At 42.5% G+C, this 24,476-nt stretch overlaps 1 protein-coding gene across 1 annotated transcript in view; it reads left to right on the top strand.

The window, feature by feature from the left end:
* Positions 1-14,207: 14,207 nt before the first annotated feature.
* Positions 14,208-24,476, top strand: part of LOC309533169 (cytochrome P450 2J2-like) — a 29,376-nt gene continuing 19,107 nt past the window's right edge. Inside the window, exons 1-5 of the mRNA XM_082224374.1 lie at positions 14,208-14,462; positions 16,008-16,170; positions 18,739-18,888; positions 19,091-19,251; positions 23,811-23,987. Of these exons, the coding sequence (XP_082080500.1) occupies positions 14,295-14,462; positions 16,008-16,170; positions 18,739-18,888; positions 19,091-19,251; positions 23,811-23,987 (819 nt within the window). The 5' untranslated portion in view covers positions 14,208-14,294. The remainder of the gene's footprint in view (positions 14,463-16,007; positions 16,171-18,738; positions 18,889-19,090; positions 19,252-23,810; positions 23,988-24,476) is intronic.

Raw genomic sequence — 24,476 nt, 5'->3', positions numbered from 1 at the left:
TAAAGTCTAGCCATGCCTTATTATATGATCTTAGGGTAGAAGGCACCAGCGCAGACAATACTCTCTTTATTGCTTCTCGTTGCCAATACTCCAGAGGTGCTCCGGAAATGGTTGCGGCTGCTGCTGCGCATCCGGCGCCAATGAGCGAAAGCGTTCCATCTGGAAACGAGATGGAGCATCTGCAATGTTATTATCTATACCAGGGACGAACTTGGCTGAAGCGTGAAGGTTCAACCGCAGGCATGAAAGGACGAAATACCGCAAAAGGGACGCTACTCTAGGTGAATGTGACGACTGTTTATTCAAAACTGACACGACCGCTAGGTTGTCCGTCCAGAAACAGACCCTATGGTTTTTGAACTGGGCCTCCCATATGTGGATTGCAACTGCAATGGGGAAGAATTCCAAGAATGTCAAATCACGTAGTATTGGTTTTCCTTGCCAAGAGGGAGGCCATCGCTGAGCACACCACTGGCCCCTGAAGTAAACACCGAAACCCAAGGACCCAGCCGCATCCGAATGTACCTGGAAATCTGACTGCAGGGCCAAACTATCCTGCCATAGTGATATGCCGTTAAAACCATCCAAGAATTGCAACCAAACTTGAAGGTCTGCCTTTACTGCCTTAGATAGGCGTACCCTATGATGTGGGGACCGTAAACCCGTGGACAGCTTTGCTAGCCGGCCGCAAAAGGGACGGCCGGGGGAAACCACATGGCAGGCGAAGTTGAGGTGCCCCAGGAGGGATTGAATTTGCCTCAGGGTGACCTTCTTTAAAGGCAGCATTTGGCCAATAAGCTCTCTTAGGGCAACCAACTTTTCAGCTGGTAAGCGTGAGGTTTGGGCCACAGTGTCAAGTTCAATACCCAGGTAAGTCATGGTCGTGACCGGACCCTCGGTCTTCTCGCTTGCCAGAGGGACCCCCAGGTCTCTGGCTAAGGACTCAAAAGCCAGGAGGAGGGTCCTGCACTCCTCGGCGTTACTTGCCACCAAAATAAAATCATCCAGATAGTGTCCCACCCCTTCAGTGCCAGTTCTAAATTTTAGGGCCCATTCCAAGAATGTACTGAAAGTCTCAAACGCAGCACAGGCAATAGAACAACCCATGGGCATTGCTTTGTCTATGAAGTAAGCTCCCTGGAATTTGAAACCCAACCAGCGATAGTCATCCGGGTGCACCAGGAGAAGGCGGAATGCCGACTCAATGTCACATTTCACCAGAAAGGCGCCCCTACCAAATCTCCGTACCAACCGCACAGCTTGATCGAAAGAAGAATACTTCACCGTGCACATTTCCTGGGGAATGGCGTCATTAACTGAGGCTCCCTTGGGATAAGACAGGTTATGTATCATTCGAAATTCACCTGGGGCCTTCTTTGGGACAATACCGAGCGGCGAAATATGAAGCTCTTCGATGGGAGGTATTGTGAATGGGCCGGCCACCCTCCCGGCTGCAATCTCCTTTTGGATCTCTTTTGTAGCAATGTCTGGTCTTTTTAGAACTGATTTCTGGTTAGGGGGGCAACCGGCATTGGGGGTGAAAGCAACCGGGATTCTAAAACCCTGTGAAAACCCTTCATCTAGAAGACGGGCAGCTTGTCTATTTGGGTAAAACTTCAACAGTGCTCTCAGGGGCTGCAATTTTATCAGGGAGTACGCTAGGCTTAGGGAAACATTAGTATCAAGACCCAGTCGGCCCTTGGGTGGGTCCTGACGGTCCAGCAGGGGCACCCCGATTACCCCGGGTGAGGTGACCCCTGCCTCCTCGAAAGGGCTGCTGCCTCTCTTTGTAGCAGTTGATTGCAGGGTAGCTGCCTAAGCACTTATCACATTCATGCAAGTACTTACAAGCTGTGCGCTGACAGGTACCCTTGTTGAAGTCCCAGCACTGTCTACGGCGCTGCATCTCCACCTTACCGGATTTCAGCTGATCAGTGGTTTTCTTTTCGATGTTAGGCCCCACATGTTCAAACCAGCAGTTATTGTCCTTTTGGTCCCAGCGCGTTGAAGACAGTAGCGAGGCATTCCTCCGAAAGTCTTCATCATACGCCAAGGCAGCCTCATCTCCCACTAGTTCCCATGCCCTCCTGACGTGCGCCAGGTAGGACGCGAGGTGCATGCCTCGTTTGGGATAGCATCCCGACACTACTGTCATAAAAACTTGATACCCATTAAGCCAGTTCTCAAAAGTTCGCTCCACCCGGGGTGTCCTGTACCTCTTTTTCCCATAGTACCTCCTTTTCTCCCCTTTTCCCTTAACCTGAGCTGGGGGTAGCAACGAAAACATATCTACGTAATTGCCATTCAATATCTTATTCCTTTTCCTCTTAGAGAGGTGATTCCCCCAAATAAAGTCGGTGGCAGAGTTGGTTGAGACTTTAACGTCCGGAACTAGGGCCCCATCTTTCCAGTCAAGAGTGCCATTAAAGGTTTTCTGATGTGAATTGGCCCTCATTTCATGTACCCACAGAGGAGCTCCTGTGTCCTCCCCTTCCCCCCAATATGTCTCCATTGGAGCATCACTATCCCCATCGGAAGAAGAAGTACCTGTCTCCTCCTCGGAGTCAGAAGTGTCTCTCCTCTTGCTCTTCTTAGACCGATGCTTCTTCTTCGCCTTCCGTTTTCCGCTAGGTGATCCACCGTCATGCGGGGCTGGGTCATTGACAGCCGGGGCTGCCTGTTGAGGGGGCAGCTCCTCATCCGATGTTGACCCCTCCGAAGAGCTCTGCTGCACTGGGTTGTCCTGAAAAACACTAGGAACATCGATTACCTCTTGTCGTGGGACTGAAGGGGAGGCCACCGATGGCCTGGCCTTCTGCGTATTAGCCCTAGGTTTTTGAGCGGTTGCCTTACCCTTCTGAGGACCCGACTTAGACTTTTGTGCACGCGCAGTTTGTAAGCGTGTCCGAGGCCTGCTGGCGGCCTGCTGATCCGTGGTAGCTGCACTTGTGGAGGGACCCGCCTGACCCTGCTGACAGGGGGGGGTGTCCGGTATACACTCCTGTGACACTTCCACTATGTTCGGAGAGGGAGTGATAGGTGTCCTGCATTGCACGTAAAAGGATTGAAGCGCGGAAAATAGTTGTGCCAGAGCCTGAGGGTTGCAAGGACCTGTTGGCACCAGGGCGTTACCAGCTGAGGTGCTTGAGGATTGCCGTTGCCTTCCATGTTAAAGCAAAATTGGCGTGGGGGCGCTGGTCAGCTTATGCGTATTACCGACTACCAATCGGTTTTAAGAAGGGACCACAACTTGACCGTTGCTAAGCTTATTACTTGTCAGGGTCCTGCTTTAATTTGTTTTATTATAATTGTTTATTTATTTATTCATTCAAAATTAAATTATTATTATTATTATTATTATTATTATTATTTTATTTTATTTTATTTTATTTTTTATTTATTTTTTATTTATTATTATTATTATTATTATTATTATTATTATTATTATTATTTTAATTAAAGATAAAGTATTATCACTCAAGATAAATATATATATATTTATTTTATTCTTTGGTTAGTTTCTTTCCTCTATATCCCTGAGTACTTGTTTAATTATCAGCAAATAAATCCAACTGCAGCAAAATCCCCAATTACTTGGGGAAGCAAGCTAGCAAGAGTAGAGGCTGGCTAGGACAATAAAGGAACAACAAACTCAAGAGTCACTGATGTATAAGGACTAAAGAGAAAGAATGCTTAATTAAAATGAGCAGCAGCAAAACAATGAAGTAAAGAGAGCAGTAGCCAAACAAGAGAAGCCACCCACCTATTAATAATACTGTAATAGTAACTTCAGGAAAACGTGAGCTTTAAACTTCCATTAAAGAAACCAGTTTTTATATGCAGCTGTCCCTTAATGGGAATCGAACCTGCAACCCTGGCGTTATCGGCAGCACCCTCTAACCAACTGAGCTATACAGGCTGGATGCAATAATACGGCTCCCAAAGGCTGCCAAGCTTCACCTTACTATGCAACAGTATATAGTAGCTCAGCCTCTGGAAACAATGCCCCTAATTATCGCTCGTTAGCTGTGAATTGACCTGGGGCAGAACGGAGACTGTTTAAAATCAGCTGTTTAAAGAGCATTCAAACAGGGGGAGAGAGGGGGAGAAGCAAAGGAGGAGGGATGAGGAAATTCTGAAGAACCTCTGCTGACCACGGGAACAATAAACACACACACAAACAGCAACGCACCAGCGAAACTAACAACGAATGGCTATGCAGTCACCCCCAGGCACCCCAATCAAGTAAAATTCAGCCAAAGTACCCAATTATGATGAGTGCAGCGCAATAAAGGCAAATTAAGCAGCGCTCGCTCCTGGAGGAGAAAGGAATAAAGAAAGGTAAACTTCCCTGCCGGCAAGCCTCTTCCGAGATAGATCCACGTGGTCCAGCAGCTGAGGGAAACAACAAACTGCGTCAGCTGCAAGGGAGAAAAGGGGCAAGCCAAGGGCTGCCCCGACCTTAAGTGGCCTCTGGAAGGCCCGCCCCTGCCGCCAGCCGATTGGCTGGCGCTGCAGGGGGATGCAGACTAAGGGGAATCCCTGCTTCCCGCGAGGCTGGCGCCAGCCTCGCGGGAGTGAGTGTGAGCGGGGTCGTGAGCCCGCAACCCCCCCTCCTCCTGAAGTTCGGTAGTGGCATTGGAAAACAATATGGATGAAGGATTGCCAGAACAGAAGGATGAAATGGTGGAGCTGGAGGCAACTGATGGTGTAATGAAGAAGTCCTTCACAAAAGGTGACTAGAGGACTGAAACAGCCAAATGGCGGTGTTGTGATGTTGGAGGAGTGGAAGGAAGCCACAGATGAAGAGATGAAGAGACATCAATTAGATGTTGGGGGCTCCTACTCCTTTTAACTTTTTAAACTTTTTAATCTTTTAACCCTCTTCTTATCAAAAGTTTGGCAACCTGGGGTTTTATATCAGAAAACTTGTGAAGTTGACAATGTAAATTAGATCTAACAAAGTTGAACAGCTTAACAGCCACTGCCCAGCCTATTTCAAGGACTCATAACTCTAAACAATTTAATTAATCTTCTGAACTTTTTCCGAACTGACTCTGACTCAGGCTTTGACTCGGAGTTTTAAATGAACTAAGGGAGGTGAAACTGTGTTGCAGGAGTGTTCCGCTTGTGCTTGCCTCTGCCCTCTTGGCTTGTGGGCCCAACTGTGCTGTGTGCCTGCTCTGTCTTCCCAGTTGTGGGTCCGGCTGTCCTGCATGCCAGCGGTGCTCCTGGACTGAGACAGACTGGTTGAGTGCTCGGCATGGAGCCTGGGTTAAGATATATTACTCTGCAGAGGACTCAATTGAAAGGCACCTAGGGAAGCCAGAGAGGGGGGTTCCACCCTCAAGACGCCAGAGATTCTTAAGCGACAGGGCTGGCAGCTGGTTGTAGCAGAGGAGAGGTATCATCCTGTGGCCCTGAGAACACCAGCTGATGCCAAGAGGAACACTTTCTCTGCCACTACAAGTGCTAGCGCAACAGCAAGAGGAGGGCCCCCTGAGACCACCGGGCATGGCATTGACATCAAACAGGGCATTTACTGAGCCTGCCCCGCCTTCCTTTGCCCATCCCCTGAGGTCGCCTGGTTGTTCAGGTTGGCAGATTCAGAGATCATTCAGAGATCATTCGAGTAGACTCGAGCTGGCGCGTGATGCTACAAGAACTTCGTCTGCTACAAGAACCTTTTTTCTTTTCTTTCCTTTCCTTTCCCCCCTCCCCTTCCTTTGCCATTTGTTTTAGTTTTTTATAGTTCATTGATCCATGATAATATCTAAGTTTTGCTTGCTTACTGTTAGATGTTTGATTTTTGTTCTCCTGCTATTTAGGTGTTTTTTCTTCCCTTAATGTACGTTATATGGTAGTTCTGTTTAGCTGTGGAATGTTTTGGGGTTTATTTTTTAATTTAATTAATTGGTTTGTTTAATATTAGAATAGTAGGCTGACAAAGAATATAATAGTTTCATACAATCAGAGAGGTAGCTGATGTTTAGCTGGTTTGTTCTACTTGACTAATTAGAGTTATCGAGTGGTTGATACTATAAACGGAATAACTCTCTTGCGGGGACACAATTAGTGCCAGCACCGTCCGTTAAGAGTTTGGGTGTAATCTTCGACACCTCCCTTTCCATGGAGGCGCAGATTGCAGCTATAACAAAGACAGCATTTTTTCATCTCCACCAAGCTAAGCAGTTGGCTCCTCACCGCTCTTGCCCTGACCTAGCCACTGTGATCCACATGACGGTCACCTCCAGACTGGATTATTGTAACTCACTCTACATGGGGCTGCCCTTGAGACTGACCCAGAAACTCCAGCGAGTGCAGAATGCTGCGGCGAGACTCCTTACGGGATCCTCGCTGCTAGATCACATTCACCCGGTGCTATACCAGCTGCACTGGCTCCCGGTGGAGTACAGGATTAGGTTTAAGGTGCTGGTTTTAACCTTCAAAGCCCTATATAGTGGTGCCCCGCAAGACGAATGCCTCGCAAGACGAAAAACTCGCTAGACGAAAGGGTTTTTTGGTTTTGCGTTGCTTCGCTAGACGAATTTCCCTATGGGCTTGCTTCGCAAGACGAAAACGTCTTGCGCTTTTTTTTTTAAAGCCGCTTGAAGAGGCGCAGTTGCGACGGACTGTGCTTCGCAAGACGAAAAACATCGCAAGACGAAAAGACTCGCAGAACGAATTCTTTTCGTCTTGCAAGGCACCACTCTATGGCCTAGGACCCTTGTACCTACGGGACTGCCTCTCCTGGTATGTCCCACAGAGGAACTTACAAAAAAAAATTCTTGAAGGTCCCAGGCCACAGAGAGGTTAGGCTGGCCTCAACCAGAGCCAGGGCTTTTTCGGCTGTGGCTCCGATCTGGTGGAACGCTCTGTCACAAGAGACTAGGGCCCTGCGGGACTTGACATGTTTCCGCAGGGCCTGCAAGACAGAGCTGTTCCACCAGGCCTTTGGCCAGGGCACAGCCTGACTCCCTCCTTTGGCAATCCTCACAGAACTCTAGCCCAATGGTTGCCATTAATCTAATTTGAATTAATTTTATAATGAAATCAATTTAGAATGTTTTTTCATTTTACTGTTGTTAGCCGCTCTTAGTCCGGCTTCAGCTGGGGAGGGCAGGATATAAATAAAAATTATTATTATTATTATTATTATTATTATTATTATTATTATTATTATTATCCTATGCTGGCAGAGTTACAGTTGGGAGAGAAAGGAGTCTGCACAGAACTTGGAGTGAATTTAGAGAGGAAAGCTATCAAACCTTTGGAATTTTTCTTGGAAAAAGAATAGAAGAAGTGCAAATGGAAGGGCTATTTTTTTCACAACCAAGATGGAAATTCACAGCAAACACAACGGGTTCAGGTTGTGTCCTTCAGAGCAGGAGAAATCAAGCTTGCTCCCTCTTCCAAGTGACAGCCCTGAAGATATTTGAAGATGGCACTCATATCTCTTCTCAGTCTCCTCTTCTCCAGGATAAGGATGGGCAGATATTTCTATCTTGGTCTGCAACCCTTTAAGCAGAAATGCTAGAAATCGACCCTGGAATTTTAAGCATGCAAAGACTCTTTGCATCTTTCCTCATGCCCTGCTCAGAATCAGTCTATCATTTTGAAGGTATTCAGTTGGATGGGCCAGAGGGAAGAGTGAATTTAGAGTATAAGCTGTCATGTCAGAACCCTCTCTTGGGCTCAAGGGAGAGAAACATATTGCACTCATGAATTTATATGTAAATAATGCTTGTTCTTTAACTGTTGCCAGCCTGACAAGTAAAGATTTATCTTCACCTGTTTGTGTAAGACATTTTTTAAAATCACAAATAGCTAAAAAAGGTTATGGGCTCAGTCATGGCCAGCAGGTGGTGATGGAGAATGGCAAGAAGATTTTGAAGTCAATCCCAGAAACCAGCAACTCAGCACAGTAAAGCATATTTTTTGCAGATTTACCCCTTGATCCATGTCTGTTGAACTTCCTGGCACAACATAGTCTCAAAGTTTAGTTCATTAAATTTTACTCCTTTTTTTTACAGTTCATTAAATGTTTACTCCCCCCCCAAAAAAAACCCTTTCATTGGTGATATTTTCCAATTCAAAATTCTGAATATGTGGCTTGTTTCCACTTTACACCTGTGAATTTCTACTTACAACACCTTCACTTGATAAGCCTTTCATTAGTAAGCCAAACGTTCCCTTCTCTTGAAGACAGGGAAGTCAAAAAACTGCATGCCAAAGCACACTAAGTGGTGTCTCAGTGCTTTTTGCAAGGAGAGCTGTAAGTGCTGCTCTTTTAATCCTTTAGTCACAGGAGTCAGTCTTTCAAGAGGTAGGTTGTTGGCCTCCTCTAGCTATTCAGTTTCTGGGTCAGTACTCCAGAACTCTGGTGGCCTGTCGTTTCCCCTTCTGTTTGCACATACACGGTTACAGTTCAAATGTCTCCCGGGGACAGGGAGTTCTGACTGCTTGCTTAGGGCATCTTATGAGCTTTTCGAAACAAGTTTCTGGGCTCAGAAACCTACCCCCCTCCCTCCACCACTTTGATGCTTCCAAAAAACCTCACACAACTGTTTTTACACTGGATTTTTATCCAGACAAATTTCTTTCTTCTGCTTGTCACCCTACAATAAAAAAGCAACTGCAGAGCAGAAAGAGACCCCAAGGGTCGCCCAAGCCATCCCTCTGTAATGCAGGGAATGTCAACCAAAGCGTAGTAGTAGTAGTAGTAGTAGTATAATGGTAGTAGTATAATAATTGAAGGCAAATTCCCATTTCTTCCTCAAACATTCTCTGCTGAAAGCCTTCAATGAACAAGTGTCCACAATCTGGTTAAGTGTTCCAGCAAAAGTGGATCATTTAACTTTTACCAGAATGCTATTCTTTCAGCTCGTATCACTGGTGATTAATACCTGTTCAATCTCTGGGATAGAAATTTCAAGGTTGGGGGTGTTCCAAGAAAACTCCTTGGATTCTTGACCAGGGAACGGTGAAGATATGGAGCAAATGAATTTGCCCTGGGCTTAATGAAACTTGCTGCTTGCAGTTTGCAAAGCACATTTGCAAAGCAACTTCCTCCTGAACACGTTATCATGTACAGAAAGCTGGCAAGACATTGTCATGTCTCCTGTTTCACAATTTTGGGGCTGGAAAAAATATAAAGGTGTAAAACAGTTTGCTTTTCTGAAACTCTCTGCAACAACACTGTCTCCTTCACTTGAGGTCTTCTCTGGACAACAAGCTTAATATGAGTCAGCAGTGTGATGTAATTACAAAAAAGCTAATGCTGTTCTAGGCTGCATCAGCAGATATATAGTGTCCATAATATACCATCCTCATCTTGGGAAAAGTTATGGAGGGAAGATTTAAAATTCACATCATGCTGTACATGGAAAACTTTGTGAGAATGATGTATCGTTGGTATCTAACACCTACTAAATTAGCAAAAATGTATAGAACTGCTACAAATATTTGTTGGATATGTAAAGATAAAGAAGGCACCCTCCACCATACATGGTGACCTGCAAGATAACAAAAGCATTTTGGGAAATGATATATAATGAGTTGAAAAAAAAATTAAAATAACCTTTGTGGAAAAACCCAGAAGCGTTTTTACGAGGAATCTAAGGTTCAGAAATATGAAAGGAGCAGAAATGACTTGGTATGCTACGACAGCAGCGCCTATGTTTTTGGTTCTGAGAAGGAAAAAAGATAAAGTCCTTACCAGAGAGGAATGGTTGATAAAAATGATGGACTACGCCAAAATGGCAAAAATGATCAGAAAGATTAGAAACCAAGAAGGATAACTTTAATAAGGAATGGGGAAAATTTGTAAGTTCCCTTAGAGAACACTGTACACAATTAAAAACATTGGCAGCATTGTAACAACACTTGTAATGTAACAAGAACTATGGTAAGAATGGAATTTTAGGAGAAAATGGAGAACATTATATGATGCAGATGAATGGAATCCATGGAATCTCAGCTCAGGGAAGTCCAAGGATTCAGAGAATCATATGTGTTTATGATTATGACTTTTATTTGAACGTGAATGTTAATTGTAAAATTGAACAATAATTTAAAAAATACAATGTATTTAACAGAATTGCTTCTGTGATATGTATTGATCCAGCCCTGCTCTGGAGGGTAGGACTCAAATCAATGGCTTCATGTTACAAAAAAGAAGATTCAGAAATAAACATATGGAAAAACTTACTGACAGTAAGAGCTTTTTGACAGTGGAATGGTCTCCCTTGGGAGATTGTGGACTCTCCTCCTTGGAGGTATTTAAGCAGAAGTTGGATGGCCATGTGTCATGGATGTCTTTAGCTGAGATTCCAGCATTGGAGGGAGTTGGACTAGATGGCCCTCAGGGTCCCTTCCCACTCTACAATTCACTGGGACCCGGGGGAATGCCATGACCTAGAACCAAAAGTAGAGACCCACTGGGGTAAGCACAGCATGTAGGCAATTTGGATCATACATTGCTTTCAGAGAGTGATTACAGTACTAATATTTCTGCTCTAAGTCAGTTTCTAAGAAGCACTGTCCTTGTCCTTCTCCACTGATGGTACTCTAACGTGGAGTCAGAGGCACTTTCCACCCACAACCCATCCCAAGAATCAGATTTACAAGGATTAAGAAGTCCTGTGCCATTCAAGAAGGCCTGTAGCTGGCCCACACTACCAAATCAACATGGCAAATTACAGTAGAATCTGATCTATAAGATGCAAGGCCAAAATGGAGGAGGTGCAATAATAATAATCAAAATATCTTTCAAACACGGATGTCCCGCCCCACAATGAAGTAGTAAACATAGTCGTCATTAGTACAATCTCTGTTTCTCATTGGAACCTAATGAACCATGAGTCAAGCACATATGTTATGGCCACAAGTCCATATGCCAGGGATCATTGAGGGTTTTGAGGCATGATGGCATGCACTGGCTGAACACCAAGGAATAGTGGGAGGTACGACCTGGGGAATTTCCAAGGGATGAAGAATGTGAGCCCAGGGATTGGTGATCAGACAGGGACAGTGTGTGGCAGAGAAAAGTCCAGAAGCAGAAGCAGAGGCAGAAGTAGGAGATAGGACAAGAGGCAGAGATGAGTCATGCTAGTGAAGGAGCCAGGGTGTCCCCCCTCCTGCTGCAACAAGCTCCCCTCTCCTGGTGTCTCCCAGGACCAGAAGAGGGATGAAGAGGGAGGAGCAGAGAAGGGTGCATCAGTGGAGTCTTAGATAGCATGGAAAGGACCTGGGGAAGGAGGAGAGCTAAACAGCTGTGGGAAGGAGGGGATGTTCACCCTCCACAACTGCCTCATGGGGGCAAGACCTACTGAAAAGAGTTGCTGTGGCCTGGCACCTGTGAGCAGGCCTTGCTTCTTCTAATATTCTAATTATTCTAATAAGAGTTATCTTCTTCTTGTTGTTGTTGTTTAGTTATTTTGTCGTATCCAACTCTTCGTGACCCCATGGACCCCATGAACTGAATTGTGTCTTTGACGTGTCTAGATCCAGCACTGCTTTGGAGGGTAGTACTCAAATCAGCGGTTTCATGTTACAAAAAATAAATAAATTCAGAAATAAACATATGGAAAAACTGACTGACAGTAAGAGCTTTTTGACAGTGGAATTGTCTCCCTTGGGAGATTGTGGACTCTCCTCCTTGGAAGTATTTAAGCAGACGTTGGATGGCCATGTGTCATGGATGTCTTTAGCTGAGATTCCAGCATTGGAGGGAGTTGGACTAGATGGCCCTCAGAGTCCCTTCCCACTCTACAATTCACTGGGACCCGGGGGAATGCCATGACCTAGAACCAAATGTAGAGACCCACTGGGGTAAGCACAGCATGTAGGCAATTTGGATCATACATTGCTTTCAGAGAGTGATTACAGTACTAATATTTCTGCTCTAAGTCAGTTTCTAAGAAGCACTGTCCTTGTCCTTCTCCACTGATGGTACTCTAACGTGGAGTCAGAGGCACTTTCCACCCACAACCCATCCCAAGAATCAGATTTACAAGGATTAAGAAGACCTGTGCCATTCAAGAAGGCCTGTAGCTGGCCCACACTACCAAATCAACATGGCAAATTACAGTAGAATCTGATCTATAAGACGCAAGGCCAAAATGGAGGAGGTGCAATAATAATAATCAAAATATCTTTCAAACACGGATGTCCCGCCCCACAATGAAGTAGTAAACATAGTCGTCATTAGTACAATCTCTGTTTCTCATTGGAACCTAATGAACCATGAGTCAAGCACATATGTTATGGCCACAAGTCCATATGCCAGGGATCATTGAGGGTTTTGAGGCATGATGGCATGCACTGGCTGAACACCAAGGAATAGTGGGAGGTACGACCTGGGGAATTTCCAAGGCATGAAGAATGTGAGCCCAGGGATTGGTGATCAGACAGGGACAGTGTGTGGCAGAGAAAAGTCCAGAAGCAGAGGCAGAAGTAGGAGATAGGACAAGAGGCAGAGATGAGTCAGGCTAGTGAAGGAGCCAGGGTGTCCCCCCTCCTGCTGCAACTAGTTCCCCTCTACCGGTGTCTTCCAGGACCGGAAGAGAGATGAAGAGGGAGGAGCAGAGAAGGGTGCATCAATGGAGTCTTAGATAGCATGGAAAGGACCTGGGGAAGGAGGAGAGCTAAACAGCTGTGGGAAGAAGGGGATGTTCACCCTCCACAACCGCCTCATGGGGGCAAGACGTACTGAAAACAGTTGCTGTGGCCTGGCACCTGTGAGCAGGCCTTGCTTCTTTTAACATTCTAATTATTCTAATAAGAGTTATCTTCTTCTTGTTGTTGTTGTTTAGTTATTTAGTCGTATCCAACTCTTCGTGACCCCATGGACCCCATGAACTGAATTGTGTCTTTGATGTGTCTAGATCCAGCACTGCTTTGGAGGGTAGTACTCAAATCAGCGGTTTCATGTTACAAAAAAATAAATAAATTCAGAAATAAACATATGGAAAAAATGACTGACAGTAAGAGCTTTTTGACGGTGGAATGGTCTCCCTTGGGACATTGTGGACTCTCCTCCTTGGAGGTATTTAAGCAGAAGTTGGATGGCCATGTGTCGTGGATGTCTTTAGCTGAGATTCCAGCATTGGAGGGAGTTGGACTAGATGGCCCTCAGGGTCCCTTCCCACTCTACAATTCATTGGGACCCGGGGGAATGCCATGACCTAGAACCAAATGTAGAGACCCACTGGGGTAAGCACAGCATGTAGGCAATTTGGATCATACATTGCTTTCAGAGAGTGATTACAGTACTAATATTTCTGCTCTAAGTCAGTATCTAAGAAGCACAGAAATGTCTCTCTGTTAATTCTCCTTGACCACTCCTTGACTTTCTAGGTCATCAAGACTGCTTCTTCCACCCTTCCCCTCCACTGCAGGAGGAGGAAGAGCCTTCTACACACTCAACTGTTGTCAACATGGGTGGAGAAGGGGGATCGAATAGAAGTTGGCACTTATGCTCTTACCCATTGTTTCTCTAGGCTTCTATCTCTAAGCATTTTCTTCCCTGTTTAGAGATAGAAACCTTGACAAATAAATAGATTCAGAATCTTTGTGTAAATCAGGAATAAAGGGAGAACAAATATTTATAAGGAGTGAAATTATTCAGGGGTGTTATTCTTCCACTTCAAGTAGTGAATCACCAACTTTTTAAAGCCAATGAGCACATTTGGAATTTTGAATAAGGAGGGAATATATGAATTAGTTAATTTAGTGTGGTGGGAATTTAGTGTGGTGGGAACCATGCGTTTGAGTTGGTCCCCACTCTCCCAGATGAGCCCCCTCCAAGAGAGAGAGAGAGAGAGAGAGAGAGAGAGAGAGAGAGAGAGAGAGAGAAACAAAAAGGAATCAGAAAGGGAGAATGTCCACATGCACACTTTGCTTTTCCTAAGGGTCTGGGTTTCATATTCATTTTTTATTTAATGAACATTTGGTACAAAATTCTTTCCCAAATATTTGTGTCACAAAATTGGTCTTAAGATAGCTTGGATTCTAATTACAATTTATATAGATCAAGCACCCTCTCATTTACGTGACTCATATAAGATTGATTATAGTGTTCACTTGTATTACATGACTTGCAGTCACGTTCCAAGGCTACTTGCAAATGGTGTCACACCCCTTTTTGCTTATTTGTTTTCAAAAACTGAGCATATAAAAACAGAGAGTACTGCTGATGTCTTTGAAGAAAGCAAAAACTCCTTAGAGAAAGAGAGTTGAACCTGACCAGGCAACCTAGAAAGAATTAAGGAGAAAGAGAAGGCAAGAGAAGGATGGAGATACGGACACTTCTGATTGCTCTGCTGGTGGTTCTTCTGATTTTGCACTACCTGAAACAGCTCTGGTCAAGCAGGCATTATCCTCCAGGTCCTCTCCAGCTTCCTCTCATTGGAGCCATATGGAGGTTTGGATTCAAGATTGATGAAAATACTCTCCTTCAGGTACTTATTGCTTAGTAATAACTCAGTCTGATGCCAGCAATTATCTATTTCCCCCAACAATTATGATATTTAAACTTAAATAATAGCATGGCTTAAAATGGTAAATGCCATAAGCCTCTGTTGTCACAAACTGTAAGCAATACAAATAATAGTAATAATATAAAGGATATTATTATTAATACTGAAAAGCACAAAACCATAAAAAAAATTTAAAATCTGCATTAAAAACTACTGATCAAAAATATTTATTGTATACTGTTAAACTGAGGAAGGAGGAGAGAACACCCTCAAAGGAAGAATGGCTTGTGAAAATCTTGGAATATGCAGAGATGGCAAAAATTGATAAAAGATACAAATTTAGAATCTTTTAAAGAAGATTGGAAAACCTTAACGGTCTATATAAAAAGTGATTTCCCATATGCAAAGACCACAGTGGGGTTTGAAGTGTAAGAAAACAGCAGAATATATTAAGAAACATGTTAGAGAGGATCAAATTAGATAAGATGGAACTTTAAAATGCAATCGTATGTAATTCGAGTTATAAACATTGATATTGAGTGAGTGGGAAATCACTTGTTTTGTTGAATTGGAATATAATTGTTGAGTAACAAATGTAACTTTCTATAGGGAAAAAAAGAATAAAATATTATTACAAAAAAAAGACTGACCACATAGGTCCTCAGCATTCATTCATGACAGCCTCTCAACAGGTACTAACCTGCATTTGCTATTGAATTTCTGAAGCCTGGGGACATTTGCATCTTGTTTACTCCAACTAGAAGCACTTATAAAAAAAACAATTTAAATACCACATACTTAACGGTTCTCTGCAGTAAACTAGGGTTTCCATATTTTAGGAAACCACAAAAATTGTGGAACTTTTTCCATTGTGTTGCTATACATCCGGGGGCTACCTGACATTTTGCCTGAAACCTGACCCAGTGCTCTAGCCCAGCCTATGGCAACCTGTTAGCCACCAGATGTTTTTGACTATGATGCCCATCTGCCCCAACGACCATGGCCAACAGTCAACAATGATGGGAGTTGCAGTTCAAAAGCATCTGGTGCGCTACAGTTTCCACATCCCTGCACACAAAATAATTGTGACAAGGTCCTATTCTGGTACAGGAGGGCTAATCACTATGAAGTGCCTCTGCTGCTCCGATCCTAGGCCAAGGCAACATAGACGGCAGAGAGTAAAATAAATAAATAATAAATAAATAGAATTGTAATTATATCCCGCCCTACCCAGCTGAAGCCAGGCTCAGAGCAGCTAACAACAATAAAAGCAACACAGCATTCTAAAATCAATTCATTCTAAAATCAATTCAAAATCTACTTAATGGCAACCATTGGGCTAGAGTTCTGTGAGGGTTGAAATGGAGGGAGGGAGGGGGAGGAGAGGGGAGAGATGATAGGAAGAGAACTGCACATAGTGAGAAGCTGCAGAGGTGAGGGAGACTGAAGCTCTTGTATTAAGTTGAAATATCCAACTGTGTTTTTTGAATCCATCATTCCTCTCCTTTCTTTTGACCCAAATGGTAGCTGGAAAAGCAATATGGAAATATTCTCACCCTATGGATAGGACATCTACCCATTGTAGTACTGTCTGGATTCCAAGTAGTGAAAGAAGCGCTCATTGACCACTCTGAAAAATTAGACGAGCGACCAGAGACTCCTTTCCTTAGGAACATGGCAAAAGGAAAGGGTGAGTAGTGAAGAATAAGAATTTCTACTGGTATTTTCCCAAGAGAAAACATTTAAAGGGCTGTCCAGAAGAAAGGTTCTCTATTATTGTTGCACTGCAGGAAATGGGTTACCTAGGAGCGAACAGTTAGGGGCTGAGGTCTCTTCAGTGCCCCTCTAAAATATGTGAAGGGGCCTGGCTCTGCCAAAGTTCATGGCAATTGCCATTCTAATGGTGGGCGTGTAACTGATCATGCGAGGTGGGACTCACTTGCCACCATTGAGGCATTCTCAAAGTAAAGGAAGGATTGAACTCTCCAGATCGGGTCAGGGAATAGCGGGATGGCGGCGCTTCGCCATCCCGCTATTCCCCGAGCTTGTGGGGATGGCGGGGGGGAGAAGCAGGCTTGCTTCTCCCCCCCCAGCCTCCAGATCGGGTCGGGGAATAGCGGGATGGCGGCGCTTCGCCATCCCCCTATCCCCCGAGCTTGTGGGGCTGGCGGGGGGGAGAAGCAGGCTTGCTTCTCCCCCCCCAGCCTCCCGATCAGGTCGGGGAATAGCGGGGTGGCGGCGCTTCGCCATCCCGCTATTCCCCGAGCTTGTGGGGCTGGCGGGGGGGAGAAGCAGGCTTGCTTCTCCCCCCCCAGCCTCCAGATCGGGTCGGGGAATAGCGGGATGGCGGCGCTTCGCCATCCCCCTATCCCCCGAGCTTGTGGGGCTGGCGGGGGGGAGAAGCAGGCTTGCTTCTCCCACCCCCAGCCTCCAGATCGGGTCGGGGAGTAGCGGGATGGTGGCGCTTCGCCATCCCCCTATCCCCCGAGCTTGTGGGGCTGGCGGGGGGGAGAAGCAGGCTTGCTTCTCCCACCCCCAGCCTCCAGATCGGGTCGGGGAGTAGCGGGATGGTGGCGCTTCGCCATCCCCCTATCCCCCGAGCTTGTGGGGCTGGCGGGGGGGGAGAAGCAGGCTTGCTTCTCCCCCCCCCAGCCTCCCGATCAGGTCGGGGAATAGCGGGGTGGCGGCGCTGCGCCTCCCCGCTGTCCCCAGCTTTTGGGTGCAGGCTGCTGCCCGCAAGCCTTGCGAGCCCGCGGGACATCCTGCCGGGTTTGCAAGACTTGGGATAGCTTCCTGAAGCCTGGAGATCGAGAGGGGTCTGTGCGCACCAATGCCTCTCGCTCTCCAGGCTTCAGCGAAAGCCTGCATTCGCCCCATAGGACGCACACACATTTCCCCTTCATTTTTGGAGGGGAAAAAGTGCGTCCTATAGGGCGAAAAATACGGTATGTCTTAACTCTTGTCTCACACAGAAGGGAGTGGACCCTCCCAGCTCTCACCTGGCTGCTTCCCTTTCTTCCCCCAGTCTCCCACCCTTGGAGATTTTTCCTTCTCCGCCTCTCACACAGGCCAGCTATCACCTTCATGTGTGTACCCTCATTAACCCAGGGCAGAGGACATCACAAAACAAAACAAAACATAAGCAAAAGCAAAATAGCTAAAAGAAGACAAAAAGAATAATTAAAACATGAAGAGTGAAAGAGAGAAATAAATAAAGACAACTTCTGATTCTTCGTCTGTAAATTATATTTATTCATAATATTTTAGGTGTTCATTCCAGTGTGATATCCAGCTGTTTTCCAGGATAATATCCAGCTGTTCCTTGTTCTGCTAGGTGAACATCGTCAGCCCCAGACATCGCTAAGTGTCAAGAATAGTCCTCTTCCAATCTTGTATGATGACTTTATCTCCCCCCCCCAATTCCAACCATTACTCCATGTTTAAAAACAATAAATCATTCATTTTTATTTAAACACGAAACTTTCCGCTATAGTCATATATTTAAAAAATAATCTGTTATGTACTGAGTTGAATAGAATCCAAAATGCAGCAGTCTGATTGGTCCTAGAACAATAGGATCCAAAATGCAGCAGTCTGATTGGTCCTAGAGCAATAGGATCCAAAATGCAGCAGTCTGATTGGTCCTAGAACAATAGGATTCAGAATGCAGCAGTATGATTGGTCCTAGAACAATGCAGCAGTATGATTGGTCCACAGGAGCCACCCAATCCAGCTCCAGGTGGAAGTGAATCCACAACCTGATTGGCCTACAGGAGAATCCCGGAATTAGCCAATCACGTGCAGCCTATTGTGTAAATAATGTATATAAAGCAGATATTTTGGGGAAACTTTCATTCCTCCTCACCACTATGAGCTGAATAAAGGGCATGAAATCCACTCTCGATTCCGAGTACATTTCATAATCCATAGTTATTTACTTGTATAGTCATTATTTTACACCCATTTTGATTTTTTGCGATCCCATTTCCTGTAGGAAAATTTAGCAAGAGAGGGGGAAAAGAACTTCCGTTTCCACCACTTCCAATTTTCCCAATAGTGTCACTAGAAGCTTGATGGAATTTCCCTCTAAATTCCATCCAATTTGTACCCAGAATCCTTTCTGCATCATCTTGTAATTCTTTGCTGTAGAGAGACTAAGCAGCTCTTACATGCAAAGGCATGAATCATTGTTTGTTCTGAGATGGCAACTTTTTACATTGATATCTGTAAATAATAATTTCTCATTGATTTTCCATAGGTATTGTATTATCAAATGGTCACACCTGGAGGCAACAGAGACGCTTTGGTGTAGTTACTATGCGGAAGCTGGGGCTGGGGAAGAAAGGCATGGAGCACCAAGTAGCAGAGGAGGCCCATCAGCTCGTGGAGGCTTTTGCACGTTCAAAGGGTATGTGATGCTAAGTGATGGTGCGGAGCTGGCATATGGAGATATATTTGTGTACTACCTCTGTCCATTTTAGAAAGGAATGTGATATGTTTTTCTTGGTTCCTAATGGATATCCCAGCAGTTTCTCTTGGCCACCATGAACTCCCACTCTCAGTCTGAACAGGAACAGCTGAACTAACATTAGTATAATTTTATTTTGCAGGACAGCCACTTGATCCCTCCATGCCCATCACTAATTCAGTCTCCAACGTGATATGTGCTGTGTCTTTTGGGCACCGGTTTGCTCTTGAGGATGAACAGTTCCAGAAGCTGATAGAAGCCATGGATTTCACCCTAAAATTTATAGGAAGCTTCGTTCATGCTGTGAGTAGTCATTTTCATATATTTACACACATATACACACATACACACATTTTTATTGATTTTTTTAACATATTTGTTTCAACAGTCATACAACATATCTTCTCATTTTATACAATCTTGTAGACTTCCGTCAACACCTCTGATGATTTTCCATTCTTTATCACTTATTCTGCATTTCTTAATTTCTATATTACCTACATTTAATTGTCCTTAACTATATTTCTCTTCATAAGCTTTCTTGCAGTATTTCAAATAATCCACTTTACAAAACTTCTTGCAGTCCTACTAGCGTAATCTATTCATCACAATTACTTTTCAAATAATTCATATATTTACTCCAGTCTTCTAAGAATCTCTGATCCCCCAGGTTTCGAAACCTTCCTGGAAATTTATCTAATTCTGTGTAGTCCATCAACTTCATCTTCCATTCTTCTTTCGTTGGTAGTTCTTCTTGCTTCCATTTTTGTGCCAATAATATTCTTGCTGCTGTCATTGAATATAAAAACAACTTACAATCTTGTCTATTTATATCATCTCCTACAATGCCAAGTAAAAATGCTTCTGGTTTCCTAATAAATGTATATTTCAACATCTTTTTCATCTCATTATATATAATTTCCCAGAGGTTTTTCACATTTTTACTTTCCCACCACATGGGATAAAAAGTTCCTTCCTTTTCTTTACATTTCCAACATTTATTACTTACTTTATACTTTTTACCAAATTTTACAGGGGTAATATACCACCTCAACATCATTTTCATCACATTTTCTTTTAAAGCATTGCATGCAGTAAATTTTAATCCTTCTTTCCATAGTTTTTCCCAATCTTTCAATTATATATTATATTCAAAGTCTTTGGGCCAACGTATCATAACCAACTTTACCTCCTCATCTTTCAAGTGCCATTCAAGCAGCAATTTATATGTTTTAGACAAAATTTTATACTTATTTTTCAATACCTTGATTTCAAATTTTGATTTATTATCATCAAATACTTTCCCCCTAAAATCCTGTTTAAACATTTCATTAACTTGGCGGTAGTGCAGCCAATCATTCACATATCCTTTAAGCTCTTCATAAAGTTTCATTTTCCATTTACTTCCTTTTGTATTAATTTTTCATATGTAACCCGATTTATACTCATATTTACCTTTTTCACACTCATTGCTTCTAATGGAGACAACCACTGCGGTGTTTTATGTTCTAATAGGTTTTTATACCTATCCCATATTTCGAAAAGAGATCTTCAGAATATATGGTTTCCAAATCCTTTATGGACTTTTGTCTTATTATACCACAAATACGTGTGCCAACCAAATCTATTATCATAACCTTCCAAATCCAACAAATCTGTATTTTCTAACAACATCAATTCCTTTAACCAACAGAGGCAAGATGCTTCATAGTACAGTTTCAAGTCTGGCAGGGCGAAACCCCCTCTTTCTTTAACATCTCTTAACAACTTATATTGAATTCTTGGTTTTTTCCCCTGCCTTTTGCCACTCTTTAAAATTGCTGCCCCCTTGATTATTGGAATTGATTGAAACAAAAATAACATCTTTGGTAGAACATTCATTTTAATAGCAGAAATCCTTCCCCAAAATGATAATTTCATCCTTCCAGATCTTTTTTATTCCATTCTGAAAAAGGTCTATATTCTTTGATGTTATCAGTTTCTTGCCTTGCCACCTGACAATTATCAGTTTCTCGCCTTGCCACCTGACTTGTACCGCTATTATCCTGCCTTCTTCATATTTGAAGATTTGCTGAGCTTCAATTTTATTTTTTATATACAAAACCACTCCCCTCTTCTTGCTCTTGTCAAAATGCATTTTCCAGTTTTTTTATTAATCAGTACTCTTCTGTTTCCTAGCCACATGTGTCTCTTGTAAACAAATAATATCCAATTTTTTTTTCTTTAGGGAATGTTCAATTTTGTTCCTTTTCTTTTTGTCATTTATGCCATTAACATTCCAAGTCCATAATTTCATTGCCATTTTAAGTTCTCTTTAAAAGTGAAAGAATAAAAGTCTTTAAACTCGTCCTCCTCCTCCCTTCAATACAATACTCCTTCAATACTATCTTTATCTTCCTCTTCCGGACCTGCTAGTCCTGCTACTGCTGCTTCATCTCCTTTTCCCAACTCTTTGTATATCCTCAGGAATTTGTGTGTTTCACCTACATTTTTAAATTTAAATTTCTTTTTTTGTAATAAAACAAAATTCCATCCGGAAATTCCCATTTAAATTCAATTCCATTTTTCCTTAGCATCTGTGTCAGTGGTTTATATTCGTCACATTTTTTCAACAACCGAAGTGGGACGTCTTTAAAAATGATCGTAAATACTCCATCAAGTATATTTTTGGTTTCTATGGAAGCCACCCAGAGTGGCTGGGGAGGCCCAGCCAGATGGGTGGGGTATAAATAAATAAATTAATAATAATAATAATAATAATAATAATAATAATAATAATAATAATAATAATAATTATCAATGCATAATCTTTTTTCTCTATTTTTCTGCAGAATCAAATTTCTCATCTCTCTATCTTTGAATATAATCAATCAATCTCCTGGAAATTTATTTGCGTTAGTAGTCTTTGTTCTAATCCTAAATGCATTCTATATCATCTTCTTAACTTCCTCCACTTCCATACTTAACCGTTATGCAATTTCCGTTGTTAATTTCTCCAAGATGTTTTCTCCTTGTACTCCTGGGACTGATCTAAACCTCAAGTTCATTTCTCTTTGCCTCAGTTCATTCATAGCAAACACATCCCACAGTTCTTCCTGAGTATTATTAATTTCTGAAACTTCTCCTTTGACTTTCTCTTCCTCCTTTTTCATATCTCTTACTTCCTGTTTCGTTGGCTTCATTCCTTCTTCTAAACTCTGTGTTCTTTTAGTTATCTCCCTCATCTGAGCTTTCAATTCATTGACAGTCATATCAAAAATTTTATCCATCTATTCCAATCTAGTCTCCATTTTTTCACTTTGTTTGATGTCTTTTTAAATTTCTGCAAACATTCTAAAAATATCTCCTATATATTCACTTTCTTGTTTCAATCCCCTCCTCTCCAGTGGTGTTCCCCCTGCTCCAACATTTTTCTGTGTCTTCTCCATTATACTTCTATTATTTTAGATGTTATTTTATTCCTCACCACTAGATGTCACCCACCAATACTAAGAATGGACACCAATTATATCCTTTCTGCCTCTTGTTTGGCCAATGCAATGTAGCAGGTAAACAACAATGAGAGAAAGAAAATTGTAATCCACAGATATATGCAATTTTTAATAAAAAAGTAATAAAAAAATTAACAAAATTTTATTCTTCTTTTTTTTAATCATATTTATTAAAATTTCCAATAATAACAGAATAAGAAAAATAGAAAAGATAAAGAAAAGAAAGAAAAAGAAAGACAAATTTAAACCCTTATTTTCATAACCTTCTTTCTAGGACTCCCTCCTTCCCCTCCCGACTGTATTCCCCTTTCCCTAAGTTGGTTCCACAAGCTCTCATTCCCAATTTAAACCTAATATGTTATACCCATTAGCCAATTTAAATTTATACATTCTTAGCATCACTCCTCATCTTTAACAAAATAGAACAAGATTTCCCCCCCAAGATCTGCCCCCATTTCCTTCCATGAATTCCCCCCTTTTTTAAAAAAAAAAACCAAAATACCAAAGTTATATAAAGAATAAAAGATAGAAGATATAGGAAAATTCAAAAAGTTGGTTACATAGCCTTTGGATTCTAAGATTCCCCCTCCCTTCCCCGGTTTGGATTCCCCATGTCCATCTGTCTGTATGTTGTCGGCCTGGAGGTCTCAAGTCCACAGCCAAATTTTTCTCAATCCATCTTGCCGGTTTTCTTTAAATTTGTTTGTTTTGATAATGTTTAACTTCAAAAATCCAGTCTAATAGAGGCCTTTAATTTTCCTTGGTCATTTGTTGCTCCTCCCGTTGTTCTTTCAGAAAATGTAAGTAATTGACCATTAATGAAAAAATAAGGAAGGAGACAAACAAGGAAGGAAGAAAAACATCCTTCTTCAAGCTTTAATTTTTTGAGATGAAAGATCAGTATTACTTGACTGGTGATTTAAGAAATAAAATTATAAATTGGAGAAATGCACATTTTGAATGATGGCTTTCTTTCCATTTGTGTATTAGGCAAATTTGGTTTTAAATGCGAGTTTACTTGAATTCCTCCCACACCCTATTCTCCACCGACCCCCACCTACCACAAAAGGCCACTAACTTGTTCCAGGAAGGGTCCCGTGATTGTGCCCAGTTTTGGAATGATGCCTGGGAGCTGAGAATATATTTTGAGAGATAGTTTTCTTTCACATTTTCAGCTAGGGATAATTCACAGAACCCAATCATTGTGAGATTCCAGAAAAGCGATAGACACCTTCCATCTTAGTGAGAAATTAATATGCTAGCCCTGAAGAATAATGCAGATCATGTTTTTTAAAGTGCTAATCCAAAGCACAAACAGTGTGACCAAGCTTCCTCATGGTAATGGAAGCATTTCTGCTATCTTTCCTTTAGCTTTATGAAATTCTCCCATGGCTCATGAAACATCTCCCAGGGCCCCATAAGAAGGCCTTGTCCTGCTCAGAGATGATGATTTCATATGGAAAGGAGGAGATAGAGAAGCATAGGGAGAATCAGTCTCTGCATGATCCACAAGATCTCATTGATTTCTATCTGCTTCAGATGGAGAAAGTAAGTATCTGCTTTGAAGCTGAATACTGCTCATCCAATGAATCATTATATTCCCTGTTATAAGTGAATACTAATCTCTTGCCTGGAAACCAGTATCTTTTTTCCTGAATCTCAGTTGAAAATGGCATTGAGTTCCCCCCCAATATTTCTCATAGTCAATTTAGTTGCTAAAGTGAGTTGACACCCATCCATTAGCATTGTTAAAAATGTCAGTGGAAATAATTGGAAACCTAAGTGTGTTAAGGGGTCTTGCCTATGGAGCATTCCCTCTGTACATAAATTTCTTTGGATTGATGTTCATTTGACATTCAAATGTGGACTGAAAAAATAGAAAATCCTAAACCAAATGCTCTTAAACTAGAGTATGACTTCTAATCCCTGTCTCATCTATCTTCATATACTAGAAAGGACAAATATATATTCATCTTTCCCTCTGTGAACAATAAAAAAATTCCTTCCAGTAGCACCTTAAAGACCAACTAAGTTAGT

This window comes from Podarcis vaucheri (assembly GCF_965113315.1).
Source record: "Podarcis vaucheri genome assembly, chromosome: 5".
NCBI lineage: Eukaryota > Metazoa > Chordata > Lepidosauria > Squamata > Lacertidae > Podarcis > Podarcis vaucheri.
The sequence above is the reverse complement of the archived record's forward strand: the minus strand, read 5'-3'. Positions and strand labels throughout refer to the sequence as shown.